The 15,113-nt window shown below is 40.5% G+C and overlaps 1 protein-coding gene across 4 annotated transcripts in view; it reads left to right on the top strand.

Annotated features, from left to right (window-relative positions):
• The window catches only part of gnb1 (G protein subunit beta 1), a 63,545-nt gene that overhangs the window by 38,473 nt on the left and 9,959 nt on the right, over window positions 1–15,113 (top strand). For all 4 annotated transcript variants that reach the window (XM_062965703.1, XM_062965705.1, XM_062965707.1 and 1 more), the window contains exons 4-9: window positions 1,437–1,543; window positions 4,803–4,866; window positions 10,473–10,635; window positions 13,174–13,240; window positions 14,449–14,650; window positions 14,741–14,957. In XM_062965703.1, coding sequence (XP_062821773.1) covers window positions 1,437–1,543; window positions 4,803–4,866; window positions 10,473–10,635; window positions 13,174–13,240; window positions 14,449–14,650; window positions 14,741–14,957 — 820 coding nt within the window. The remainder of the gene's footprint in view (window positions 1–1,436; window positions 1,544–4,802; window positions 4,867–10,472; window positions 10,636–13,173; window positions 13,241–14,448; window positions 14,651–14,740; window positions 14,958–15,113) is intronic.

Raw genomic sequence — 15,113 nt, 5'->3', positions numbered from 1 at the left:
GCAGTGTCTCCTGGGCAACGTCCTTGCAGACGGCCAATTCTCTCACTCCAGAAGCGACTCAAGCTGGAGAAAAAAAAAGCAAGGAAAACAATGATTTAAGGCTGCGGTTCTCAAAGTGTGCTCCATAGAGAGAGCCTTTGGGACTCTGTAAAGCAGTGATTCCCAAAGTGGGCACTACCGCTCCCTGGTGGGCGCTGCAGTGATCCAGGGGGGTGGTGATGGCCACAGGTGCATTTGGGGGCGGGGCCAGGGAAGGGGCGGGGCCTCTCCTGAGGCGCCTGTTAGGAAACAGGGGGCAGAGCTAGAGGAGTGGGTGTGGCTTCTTCCCAAGAGTCTGAGACAGGGCTGAGCCTCTATACCTCTCCTGAGGCTCTTGTTGGGACACAGAGGGCGGAGCTAGGGAAGGGGGCGAGGCCTCCTTCCAAGAGCCTGAGACAGGGCTGAGCCTCTATATTTCTCCTGAGAGGCCTTTTTGGACTAAAGGGTGGGGCTGAGGTGGGGGCGGGGCCTTTTCCCAAGAGCGCGAGACAGGGCTGAGCATCTATACCTCTCCTGAGGCGCTTGTTGGGACACAGAGGGCGGAGCTAGGGAAGGGGGCGGGGCCTCCTTCCAAGAGCCTGAGACAGGGCTGAGCCTCTACATTTCTCCTGAGAGGCCTTTTTGGACTAAAGGGTGGGGCTGAGGTGGGGGCGGGGCCTTTTCCCAAGAGTGCGAGACAGGGCTGAGCATCTATACCTCTCCTGAGGCGCTTGTTGGGACACAGAGGGCGGAGCTAGGGAAGGGGGCGGGGCCTCCTTCCAAGAGCCTGAGACAGGGCTGAGCCTCTATATTTCTCCTGAGAGGCCTTTTGGGACTAAAGGGTGGGGCTGAGGCAGGGGCGGGGCCTTTTCCCAAGAGCGCGAGACAGGGCTGAGCATCTATACCTCTCCTGAGGCGCTTGTTGGGATACAGAGGGCGGAGCTAGGGAAGGGGGCGGGGCCTCCTTCCAAGAGCCTGAGACAGGGCTGAGCCTCTATATTTCTCCTGAGAGGTCTTTTAGGACTAAAGGGTAGGGCTAGGGGTGGGCGGGGCCACTTCCCAAGAACCTCTGTATACCTCCCCTGAGGTGCTTGTTAGGACACGGGGGCGGGGTATAGAGGTTCAGGCCCCGCCCCTTCCTCTAGCTCCGCCCCTTGTGTCCTGGCAGGCGCCGCAGGACAGGGATAGAAGCTCAGCCCTATTTCAGAGCTCGTAACTCCGCGCATCCCAGTCCTGGCCTCCCATTTCTGGCCCTGCCCACCTTGGATGGCCCTTAGGGTTTCTTCCAACTCTAGGCTTCTATGACCATGACAATGTGTATTAATTTTGTTTGTTGTGAAGAAGACTAGTTTAATTATGAGTTCTGCTGCCCGAAGACGTCCTTACAAACCGATATATACCATCAACTTCCCATTTAGATCACCGCCAACATCGATCCCGTTGGTCGTATTCAGATGCGCACTAGAAGAACACTGAGAGGACACTTGGCTAAAATTTACGCAATGCACTGGGGGACTGATTCCAGGTGAGTGTGGTTGCGGCATCGAGGTTTAAGAAATGTCTCTATTGTAACTGCTTAAGAGAAAGGGAAGCTGAGGGAGAAGACGGGAATTTGGCAGCACCTCAGGTTAGCCATCCCGAGTCCCGTTGTTGTTGTTGTTGTTGTTGTTGTTGTTGTTATTATTATTAAAGGTTAATTGTTATTTTATTTTAGCATGAGTTATCCACATCTTCAGATGTTGTATGGGATGGTATTAAAGTCACCTGTTTGATGTATATTTATACAGTTCTGGGAGTGGGATAGATGGCGAAAGGGTTGGGTGAAGAGTTATAAGAATGTTATAAAAGGAAGTAGAAAGAAAGTAATGAAAGGAGAAAAATGGGGAAATGACATTTTTCTGAGACGATGGAGGCTGTAATGTGCGAATCAGCAAATGATTCTTTCCCCTTTTGCGGCAACATTGCAAGGTCTGCTCAAATAGATCCCTGACCTATATTTGGAGCTCCCTTTGAAGATAGCACACATTTGTGGCTCTGTGTGTCCGGATCATGCGGCCACCTCTGTCATTTGGCTAACTTTGTGAGCCAAAGGCCTGGTTTTGAAATGGCAGAACTTGACTTGGCGGATTTATGCGAATGTAAAAAACACAGTTGAGAATTAGTTCATCGGAAGTTTCATCATCCCAGCGCTCCACTCTTAATACTAAAGCACTTGAGCAACGTAAGCAAAAAGGAGTGTTTACTTCTGACAGCAGAATCCAAACCTGTTCTCAATGTTGCTCATTTCTCCTATCGGGAAAAATACTGTTGTGGTTTTGGAGGAATTCTGGAGAACTCTAAAGATAGAAGAGGCATGCGCTTGTTCTTAAAGATCACTTCTGAATCCCTGATGCTTTTCCTTTTCCAATGGTACCGACTTTGTGGTCATAAAAAGGCTTTGTGAGGCCATGTTGTAGAGTTGATATATTAATTTGTTGTGATTTTTATGTATTTTAGATTGTTGTATTTTATATTGTGTATTTTATACCGCGGTATTTTATTGTATGTTGTTGGGCTTGGTCCCAATCCGAGCCTCCCCGAGTCCCTTCGGGGAGATGGGGCAGGATACAAAAATAAATTAGTAGAGTTGTTGTTGTTGTTGTTGTTGTTATTATTACTATTATTATTATTGACACAACGACATAGTCTGACACAGCAAACAAGATAGATATGCTGGATTTGTATCACAAAATCACAAGTCGAACACTTCCCAAGCATTTAGGACTGTGTGATTTATTATTATTATTATTATTATTATTATTATTATTATTATTATTTTATTATGACACAGCAAACAAGATAGATATACTGGATTTCGTATCACAAAATCACAAGTCGAACACTTCCCAAGTGTCTAGGACTGTGTGATGTATTTTCGGATGATGCGTGCAGATCCCATTATTATTATTATTATTATTATTATTATTATTATTATTATTATTATTATGTTGTAGAAAGCTTTTGCACTCCCTAAAGTGGTCCAATCAACCCCAGCTTGAGAAAAACGAGGATATTCATGATCTTTGAGAAGCGTCACATAGTCCCATTGTTTATACTTGCAAATCTTTGTTTCTTCTTGCATTGTTGTTGTTGTTGTTGTTGTTATTATTATTATTATTATTATTATTATTATTAACTATTTATACCCACCTTTCTCCCCAAAGAGACTCAAGGCAGCTAACAATCACATACTAAGCAATTGTTTGTTTGTTTAAAACCAGGATATTCATGATCTTTGAGAATCCTCACATAGTTGTTATTATTATTATTATTATTATTATTATTATTATTATTATTAACTATTTATACCCACCTTTCTCCCCGAAGAGACTCAAGGCAGCTAACAATCAGATACTAAGCAATTATTTATTTAAAACCAGGGTATTCATGATCTTTGAGAATCCTCACATAGTTGTTATTATTATTATTATTATTATTATTATTATTATTATTATTATTATTATTATTAACTATTTATACCCACCTTTCTCCCCGAAAAGACTCAAGGCAGCTAACAATCAGATACTAAGCAATTATTTATTTAAAACCAGGGTATTCATGATCTTTGAGAATCCTCACATAGTTGTTATTATTATTATTATTATTATTATTATTATTATTAATTATTTATACCCACCTTTCTCCCTGAAGAGACTCAAGGCAGCTAACAATCACATACTAAGCAATTATTTATTTAAAACCAGGGTATTCATGATCTTTGAGAATCCTCACATAGTTGTTATTATTATTATTATTATTATTATTATTATTATTATTATTATTATTATTATTAACTATTTATACCCTCCTTTCTCCCCGAAGAGACTCAAGGCAGCTAACAATCAGATACTAAGCAATTGTTTATTTATTTAAAACCAGGGTATTCATGATCTTTGAGAATCCTCACATAGTTGTTATTATTATTATTATTAGCTATTTATACCCACCTTTCTCCCTGAAGAGACTCAAGGCAGCTAACAATCACATACTAAGCATAATTGTTTATTTATTTAAAACCAGGATATTCATGATCTTTGAGAATCCGCACATAGTTGTTATTATTATTATTATTATTATTATTAACTATTTATACCCACCTTTCTCCCCGAAGAGGTTCAAGGCAGCTAACAATCACATACTAGCAACTGTTTATTTATTTAAAACCAGGATATTCATGATCTTTGAGAATCCTCACATTGTTGTTGTTGTTGTTGTTGTTGTTATTATTATTATTATTATTATGTGAGCCGCCCCGAGTCCCTTCGGGGAGATGAAGGCAGGTTATAAGAAAATAATAATAATAATAATAATAATAATAATAATATATTATATATTATATATTATATATTATATATAGAGAGATATATTAATATAATATAATTTATATTTTTATTATTTTATTGTATGACACAGCAAACAAGATAGATATGCTGGATTTCGTATCACAAAATCACAAGTCGAACACTTCCCAATTATTATTAAAGGCCAGGTGCTCACCCTGACCCGGGCTTTGAACTGTCAACCTTTTGATTGACAAGATTTACTGCCGCTGGTGGTTTAACCTGCTGTGATAAAGCTCAGCCCTAAAGGCAGTAAAGTACTTTGCATATCAGATTGGCTGTACAAGGTATTGGAATGATATATATATATATATATATGCAAGCAACCTCCAAATTGAAAGCAATGGCTGATACATACTTTATCATTTTCTCTCTTTTTCTTTCCTTCCCATCCCACCCATCCAGGCTTCTTGTCAGTGCATCACAGGATGGCAAGTTGATCATTTGGGACAGCTACACCACAAATAAGGTGAGAACAATTCTCTTGGTTACAAGAGGAGAAATAAAAGTAGGAAAAAAAAACTTTATGAAGGAGCATTTCAAATGCTGCATTTTTTAGGTTTGGCTTTTGTTCATAAAGGTAGATAGATAGACAGATGTGTGTGTGTATATGTATGTATATGTATGTATGGGTATATATAGGTTGTGTGTTTTGCCCACAACCATGGCCGGCGTCCTCAGAGGTTGTGAGGTCTGTTGGAAACTAGGCAAGTGGGATTTATTTATATGAGATATATATGAGATGCTTTTTATTGTTGTTATAATGTTGTTGTTTTATTCTGTTTACATTGTGAATTGCATTTTCATGTAATTACATTTTAACTGTGTTGTTGGGCCTTGCCCTTTGTGAGCCGCCCCGAGTCCCTTCCAGGAGATGGGGGCGGGGTACAAAAATAAAGCTATTATTATTATTATTATTATTATTATTATTATTATTATTATTATTATGACACAGCAAACAAGATAGATATGCTGGATTTCGTATCACAGAATCACAAGTCGAACACTTACTATTATTATTATTATTACTATCTGTTTAATAATGTCCAGGGTGAGAGTAATACCTCTTATCTGTTTGAGGAAAGTGTGAATGTTGCAATTGACCACCCTGACTAGCATTGAATAGCCTTTCAACTTCAAGGCCTGGCTGCTTACTGCTTGGTTGAATCCGTGGTTGGGAGGTGATTAGCTGGCCCTGATTGTTTCCTGTCTGGAATTCCCTTGTTTTCTGAGTGCTGTTCTTTATTTACTGTCCTGATTTATAGTTTTTTAAAAATATTGGTAGCCAGATTGTGTTCATTTTCATGGTTTCCTCCTTCTGTTGACATTGTCCACATGCTTGTGGATTTCAATGACTTCTTTGTGTCATCTGACATGGAATGTAGTTGTGAGAGTGGTCCAGCATTTCTGTGTTCTCAAATAATATACTGTGTCCAGGTTAGTTCATGAACTAGGAAGAAGTTCCTGACAGCAAGAGCTGGTAGAATATACTGCCATAGTCTCCACCAAGTCGCCTCTTTTAATGGCCATGCTTTTTACTCTGTTGAAGCTGTGTTATTGATCTACTGTGATTGTTATGTAGTTTATATTGTGTATTTTATATTTATTTATTTATTTATTTACATCATTTATATTCCGCCCTTCTCACCCCGAAGGGGACTCAGGGCGGATCACATTACACATATTAGGCAAACATTCAATGCCTTTTTAACACAGGACAAAGACAAACAAACATAGCTTTGAGCGGGCCTCGAACTTATGACCTCCTGGTCAGTGACTCATTGCTCTCCCGTCTGCGCCACAGCCCCGGGCTGTTGTATTTTTTTGTACGTTGTTGGGCGTGGCCCCATGTGAGCTGCCCCAAGTCCCTTCGGGGAGATGGGGCAGGATATAAAAATAAACTTATTATTATTATTTTATTATGTCACAGCAAACAAGATAGACATGCTGAATTTCGTATCACAAAATCACAAGTCGAACACTTCCCAAGTGTCTAGGACTGTGTGATGTATTTTCGGATGATGTGCGCAGATCCCAGCAGGGTGGCCTTTTGCAGTTGGCAGATCGTAATTTTGTCAATGTCTATTGTTTCCAAATGCCGGCTGAGATCTTTTATGCCGATCACCACCGGGACCACCTGCACTGGTTTCTGCCAAAGTCTTTGCAGTTCAATCTTGAGGTCCTGATAGCGGCTGAGTTTTTCCTGTTGTTTTTTGTCAATGTGACTGTCGCCTGGGATGGCGACATCAATGATCCAAACCTTTTTCTTTTCCACAACTTATTATTATTATTATTGACACAACGACGTTGTATGAAACAGCAAATGAGATAGATATGCTGGATTTCGTATCACAAAATCATAAGTCGAACACTTCCCAAGTATTTAGGACTGTGTGATGTATTTTCAGATTATTATTATTATTTTATTGTATGACACAGCAAACGAGATAGATATGCTGGATTTCGTATCACAAAATCCTAAGTCGAACACTTCCCAAGTATTTAGGACTGTGTGATGTATTTTCAGATTATTATTATTATTATTATTATTATTATTATTATTATTATTTTATTGTATGACACAGCAAACGAGATAGATATGCTGGATTTCGTATCACAAAATCCTAAGTCGAACACTTCCCAAGTATTTAGGACTGTGTGATGTATTTTCAGATTATTATTATTATTATTATTTTATTGTATGACACAGCAAACGAGATAGATATGCTGGATTTCGTATCACAAAATCCTAAGTCGAACACTTCCCAAGTATTTAGGACTGTGTGATGTATTTTCAGATTATTATTATTATTATTATTATTTTATTGTATGACACAGCAAACGAGATAGATATGCTGGATTTCGTATCACAAAATCCTAAGTCGAACACTTCCCAAGTATTTAGGACTGTGTGATGTATTTTCAGATTATTATTATTATTATTATTATTATTATTCTCTGGAGGTGTTTAAGCAGAGGTGGGATGGCCATCTGTCTGGAGAGCTCAGATTGTGTCTTCCTATGGCAATAGAGGGTCAGACTGGATGACCCTTGGGGTCTCTTCCAACTCTAGGATTCTATGATTCATAAACTATATGTTGTCCCTGCTTTGTTTGCTTGGACTTTGGATTTGCACAAGATAATATTTGGGTGCATCCTATTAAGTTTGACTTGTGTCCCTTACACTCAAGAGCAGGGGTCCCCAAACTAAGGCCCGGGGGCCGGATGCGGCCCTCCGAGGTCATTTACCTGGCCCCCGCCCTCAGTTTTATAATATAATATATTGTATATACATATAATATTGATAATAATATTATAATGTAATACAATGTAATACTAATCATAATACTATATAATAATATTAATTATATATTATATATTACATATAATATTACTAATAATATTACAATATAGTGGTATAATTCAATATAGTAATATATAATGCTAATATTGTGCTATGCTAATAATATAATATATTGTATGTACATATAATATTGATAATAATATTATAATGTAATACAATGTAATACTAATCATAATACCATATAATAATATTAATTATATATTATATATTACATATAATATTACTAATAATATTACAATATAGTGGTATAATTCAATATAGTAATATATAATGCTAATATTGTGCTATGCTAATAATATAATATATTGTATGTACATATAATATTGATAATAATATTATAATGTAATACAATGTAATACTAATCATAATACCATATAATAATATTAATTATATATTATATATTACATATAATATTACTAATAATATTACAGTATAGTGGTATAGTTCAATATAGTAATATATAATGCTAATATTGTGCTATGTTAATATAATATATTGTATATACATATAATATTGATAATAATATTATAATGTAATACAATATAACACTAATAATAATATCATATAATAATATTAATTATATATTCTATATTACATATAATATTACTAATAATATTACAGTATAGTGGTATAGTTCAATATAGTAATATATAATGCTAATATTGTGCTATGTTAATAATATAATATATTGTATATACATATAATATTGATAATAATATTATAATGTAATACAATATAACACTAATAATAATATCATATAATAATATTAATTATATATTCTATATTACATATAATATTACTAATAATATTACAGTATAGTGATATAGTTCAATACAGTAATACATAATGCTAATACGTGGGGCTGCCCTTGAAGACGGCCCGGAAACTCCAACTAGTTCAACGTTCGGCAGCCTTGCTTCTAACTGGAGCAAATTATAGGGAGCGGTCAACCCTCCTGCTTAAGGAGCTCCACTGGCCGCCGTTCACCCAATTCAAGGTGCAAGTGATCACCTACAAAGCCCTGAACGGTTTGGGACCCTCCTACCTTAGGGATCGCCTCTCCCCCTACGAACCTGCACGATCTCTTCGTTCGTCGGGGGAGGCCCTCCTCTCGCTCCCACCTCCGTCACAAGCACGGTTGGTGGGGACGAGAGAGAGAGCCTTCTCCGTGGTGGCCCCCTTCCCGGCTCTGGAACTCGCTCCCCAGGGAATTCAGGCAAGCCCCCACCCTGGTAGCATTCAGAAAGAGCTTGAAAACCTGGCTCTTTACTCAAGCCTTTAGATAAAGATTGCTCATCCAGAAGCAATCTGTATCTGTGACCATTCTTGTACCGGTTTGCACCTTTTACCTTTGTCAACTCGATATAGACACAGTAGGGTCTATTCCCATCCCAATTTGCACTTCCAGAATTTGCAGCACTTTATCAGTCACCTTGTGTTTACAATATTTATATGGTGCACCTTACCCAGTCTACTTTTACAATCTCTCAGTTTTAATCCATGTTTTTATTAGTTCTTGTTTTTATTGGCTAATGTTTAATTTTTTTTATTTTTTATTGTGCAAGTTGTTGTCTATTGCTGTGTTTTATACTGCTACTGTTTTTATTCGGGCTTGGCCCCATGTAAGCCGCCCTGAGTCTCCTCCGGGGAGATAGAGGCGGGGTATAAAAATAAAGTTATTATTATTATTATTATTATTGTGCTATGCTAATAATCTCTATATATAAAAGAGTGATGGCATCACGGCGACCCACAAAACAAAAAAACTACAGGCCCCCCAACCTTGAAATTTGACGACACAACCCATCATCCACGGCTCCAGGTTGATACAACAAAAAGAAAAGAAAAATAAAGTCCTAATTAGAGAGAGAGGAATAATGGCTTTTATCCAATTGCTGCCAGTTAGAAGGCTAAGCTCCTCCAACTTGGTCTCCTAGCAACCCAATAAAAAATAATAAAAAACACTAAAAAATAATTAAAAACACTAAAAAATTAATACAATAAAATACTATAATAACAGAAAATAACTAAAAATAATACAAGAAAATAATAAAATATAATAAATAAAAAGATAACTTACAATAAAATTAATTAAAAAAATACAAATAACGTCAAATAAAAATTACACAACAATTTTTAACTAATACCACCACCACTTTGCCACAGCAACGCGTGGCCGGGCACAGCTAGTATAATATATTGTATGTACATATAATTTGTAAGCCACTCTGAATCCCCTTTGGGGTGAGAAGGCTGTGATACAAGTGTAGTAAATAAATGCAGTAAAGAAATAAATAATAAATAAATACATTTTAGACTTAAGCTCGCCCAAAGTCTGAAATGACTTGAAGGCACACAACAACAACAACCACAACAATCCTAATTAACTTGACTATCTCATTGGCCAGAAGCAGGAGCACACTTCCCACTGAAATCCTGATAAATGTATGTTGAGTTAAAATTGTTTTTATTTTTAAATATTGTATTGTTCTTTCATTGTTCTTGTTGTTGTTGTTGTTGTTGTTTTTGCACTACAAATAAGACATGTGCAGTGTGCATTGGAATTTGTTTGTTTTTGTTTTTTCCAAATGATAATCCGGCCCCTCAACAGTCTGAAGGATTGTAGACCGGCCCTTTGCTTTAAAAGTTTGGGGACCCCTGCTCAAGAGTGTCCTGTCTGCGAATAATGTGTGTATTCTCCTCTGGTTTAGGTCCATGCCATCCCCTTGCGCTCTTCCTGGGTCATGACATGCGCTTATGCCCCGTCTGGAAACTACGTGGCGTGTGGCGGCCTGGACAACATATGCTCCATTTACAACCTGAAAACACGCGAAGGCAATGTGCGCGTCAGCCGCGAACTGGCTGGCCATACAGGTGAGTACGATTGGGTTCCACCAACCCCAGTGTCTCCCATCTTGCTTTTGTATAGAACGACCAGAGCAATTTCTGGATTATTACTGTGATGAGGCAACTTCTGTGCCCATAAAAGGCCAATGCTGTTATATGTCATATATCACAATGAGATAGAAATTGAGTTACATTGCCTCCTGGTGGTTACTCATGTATCATCAATTTATTATGGTTTGTTGATCTACAAGTCTTAGCATTTCTAGCCAGTTGTGCAGGGTCGTCGTGGTTAAAGTTTTTATAATGTGCCCTTCATTTAGTCTATTATCATAATCTTGCTGTTTTTAATTCCATTTTTTATTAAGTGTGTTTTTTTATTTCTAGAGGTTAATGTTTACATTTTATAATTTGTGTATGTTTTTGCTCATTGATGTATTGTATATTGTTATTGTTTTTATCTGGTATTATCTGTGAGCTGCCCCGAGTCCCCTTCGGGGGAGATGGAGGCGGGGTATAAATAATTTTTATTATTATTATTATTATTATTATTATTTTATTGTATGACACAGCAAACAAGATAGACATGCTGGATTTCATATCACAAAATCACAAGTCGAACACTTCCCAAGTGTCTAGGACTGTGTGATGTATTTTCGGATGATGCGTGCAGATCCCAGTCGGGTGGCCTTTTGCAGTTGGCAGGTCGTAATTTTGTCAATGTCTATTGTTTCCAAATGCTGGCTGAGATCTTTTGGCGCGGCAGAGTTTTTCCTGTTGTTTTTCGTCAGTGCAACTGTCACCTGGGATGGCGACATCCATGATCCAAAACTGTGATGTCTGGTGTGTTGTGTTCCAGAACTTTGTCAGTCTGGATTCGGAAGTCCCACAGTATCTTTGCGTGCTCATTTTCCAATACTTTTGCAGGTTTGTGATGCCACCAGTTCTTTACTGCTGGGAGGTGGTACTTGAGGCATAAATTCCAATGGATCATTTGGGCCACATAGTTGTGCCTCTGTTTGTAGTCTGTCTGTGCGGTTTTCTTACAGCAGTTGAGGATGTGATCAATGGTTTTGTCGGTTCCCTTGCACAGTCTGCATTTTGGGTCATCAGCTGATTTGGGTCATCAGTTCTGATGGCTTACTCCTGGGCTGCAAGGATCATTATTATTATTATTATTATTATTATTATTATTATTATTATTATTATGATGTGCTGAGTCAGGTACAGCCTTTCCCTTTTCTGAAACTTGAATTGATTAAAAGCAGGAAGGCATAGACTGAAGCTGTCATAACGTAAATGGTTGCACCCGCCACAGTCCTGGATGGCTTGTGCTCTCTTTGTTTCTGTCAAAGAGCCTCATCTCGGGCGCAGAGGCCTCTTCCTCCGGCGGTGGCCAGCTTGGCTCCGGAAAGACCTTTCCCGGCGCTGGAGAGGGAGCCTTGGGGGGTCTCTGTGTCTTGCTGGCTGGCCTCTGCCGCATGGCTTCTCAAAGGCCCTCCCCGCGCACAGCTCAGAAGGGGGCTGAGCTTCCTCGGCAATGGGCAGCTATTTATAATCCAAGCAGAGTCAAAGGTGTTCGTGGCAATGTAAACGATAGCAGATGAATCCATTTTCAGACTGGGAGACAGTTCTATGCTTAATGTGTTGCCGAAGGCTTTCATGCCTGGGCTCACAGAGTTTTTGTATGTTTTCTTGGCTGTCTGGCCATGTTCCAGAAGCATTCTCCCCTGTCGTTTCACCCACATCTATGGCAGGCATCCTCAGAGTTTGTGAGATCTGCGTTAGTGAGTATAGTCATGTTCTGGAAGCATTCTCTCCTGTCGGTTTGCCCACATCTATGTCAGGCATCCTCAGAGGTTGTGAGGTCTGGGTTAGTGAGTATAGCCATGTTCCGGAAGCATTCTCTCCTGTCGTTTCACCCACATCTATGGCAGGCATCCTCAGAGTTTGTGAGATCTGCGTTAGTGAGTATAGTCATGTTCTGGAAGCATTCTCTCCTGTCGGTTTGCCCACATCTATGTCAGGCATCCTCAGAGGTTGTGAGGTCTGGGTTAGTGAGTATAGCCATGTTCCGGAAGCATTCTCTCCTGTCGGTTTGCCCACATCTATATCAGGCATCCTCAGAGGTTGTGAGGTCTGGGTTAGTGAGTATAGCCATGTTCCGGAAGCATTCTCTCCTGTCGTTTCGCCCACATCTATGGCAGGCATCCTCAGAGGTTGTGAGGTCTGGGTTAGTGAGTATAGCCATGTTCCAGAAGAGTTCTCTCCTGTCGTTTCGCCCACATCTGTGGTAGGCATCCTCAGAGGTTGTGAGGTCTGGGTTAGTGAGTATAGCCATGTTCCGGAAGCATTCTCTCCTGTCGTTTCGTCCACATCTATGGCAGGCATTCTCAGAGGTTGTGACAACCCATACAGCCCAGAAAACACAACACCCCAGATAACTGTCTGTCTGGGAGGGAGGGGGCTTTGGTTGTGCTCTTCCTCCATGGAAATGGATTGGAACGCATGGCTCTTTGATTATCAATCAATATTCCTGAATTGTATTTTATTTTCTTTGCTTCGCAGGCTACTTGTCATGTTGCCGATTTGTGGACGATAATCAAATCGTCACCAGCTCTGGAGATACTACTTGGTAAGAAGCACAGGCCACGAAACAACTGTAAACAACAACTGTAAACAGCAACTTTCTCTTCTTTGATTTTTACCTTTGCATGGACTCATTTAGGGTCTGCTTCTCCCAGAGTTAGCTAGGGAATGTATGATGCTGTACCATTGCAGACAGTAAAGTGGGATCTCCATGGACGTGAGTGCTTTCTCATATATTAACAACTAGCTTGGGGATCCGGCGGTGCCTGAGTCAGTTAAGAAAGGCTTTGTTTGCCTGTGTTCCAAGTGTAGTCTAGATTCAATGTCAGTGCTCCGAGGAAGTAAGTGAAGATACTGCAAGTCCCATAATCCATGGTCCAAACTCTTTGAAACTGCACCAGGGTGTAGAGTGGGTCATGGGGGTTATGTATGCCAAGTTTGGTCTTGATCAATCATTGGTGGGGGTCACAGTGAGCTCGGGAAGTGAGTGAAGGTACTGCAAGTCCCATCATCCGTGGTCCAAACTCTTAGTTTGGTCTTGATCAATCATTGGTGGGGGTCACAGTGAGCTCGGGAAGTGAGTGAAGGTACTGCAAGTCCCATCATCCTTGGTCCAAACTCTTAGTTTGGTCTTGATCAATCATTGGTGGGGGTCAGTGAGCTCGGGAAGTGAGTGAAGGTACTGCAAGTCCCATCATCCGTGGTCCAAACTCTTAGTTTGGTCTTGATCAATCATTGGTGGGGGTCACAGTGAGCTCGGGAAGTGAGTGAAGGTACTGCAAGTCCCATCATCCTTGGTCCAAACTCTTAGTTTGGTCTTGATCAATCATTGGTGGGGGTCACAGTGAGCTCGGGAAGTGAGTGAAGGTACTGCAAGTCCCATCATCCTTGGTCCAAACTCTTAGTTTGGTCTTGATCAGTCATTGGTGGGGGTCACAGTGAGCTCGGGAAGTGAGTGAAGGTACTGCAAGTCCCATCATCCGTGGTCCAAACTCTTAGTTTGGTCTTGATCAGTCATTGGTGGGGGTCACAGTGAGCTCGGGAAGTGAGTGAAGGTACTGCAAGTCCCATCATCCGTGGTCCAAACTCTTAGTTTGGTCTTGATCAATCATTGGTGGGGGTCACAGTGAGCTCGGGAAGTGAGTGAAGGTACTGCAAGTCCCATCATCCTTGGTCCAAACTCTTTGAAACCGCACCCGGGTTTAGAGTTGTGTGTTTATTACACACACAAAATGATTTCTTTTTTCGTGACAGTGCCCTTTGGGACATCGAAACGGGCCAGCAAACGACCACCTTCACTGGCCACACCGGCGACGTCATGAGCCTGTCCCTGGCTCCGGATTCCAAGTGTTTTGTCTCCGGCGCCTGCGACGCTTCCGCCAAGCTGTGGGACGTCCGAGAAGGAATGTGCCGGCAAACCTTCACCGGCCACGAGTCGGACATCAACGCCATTTGCGTACGTGCGGACGCAAACACCGCAAGAGGGGCGGGAACGCAACGGCGGCCTGGTTTGTAACCTCGGGCCCGTTTCTGTGTCTCCCGCCAGTTCTTCCCAAATGGCAATGCGTTTGCCACCGGCTCCGACGACGCCACGTGCCGGCTCTTCGACCTGCGTGCCGACCAGGAGCTGATGGTCTATTCCCACGACAACATCATCTGCGGCATCACCTCGGTCGCGTTCTCCAAGAGCGGGCGCCTTCTCCTCGCCGGATATGACGACTTCAACTGCAACGTCTGGGACACGCTCAAAGCAGACAGAGCAGGTCAGCTCCCTCGCTCCGCAAATCTTGTCTCTTTGTTTTCATGATGTTGTGCAAGGAGAGGCGGGTAATACATGCATTATTATTATTATTGACACAAAGACATAGCATGACACAGCAAACGAGATATATGTGCTAGACTTTGTATTGTTGTTGTTG

This window comes from Anolis carolinensis, unplaced genomic scaffold, assembly GCF_035594765.1.
Source record: "Anolis carolinensis isolate JA03-04 unplaced genomic scaffold, rAnoCar3.1.pri scaffold_15, whole genome shotgun sequence".
NCBI classification, from domain to species: Eukaryota; Metazoa; Chordata; class Lepidosauria; order Squamata; family Dactyloidae; genus Anolis; species Anolis carolinensis.
The sequence above is the reverse complement of the archived record's forward strand: the minus strand, read 5'-3'. Positions and strand labels throughout refer to the sequence as shown.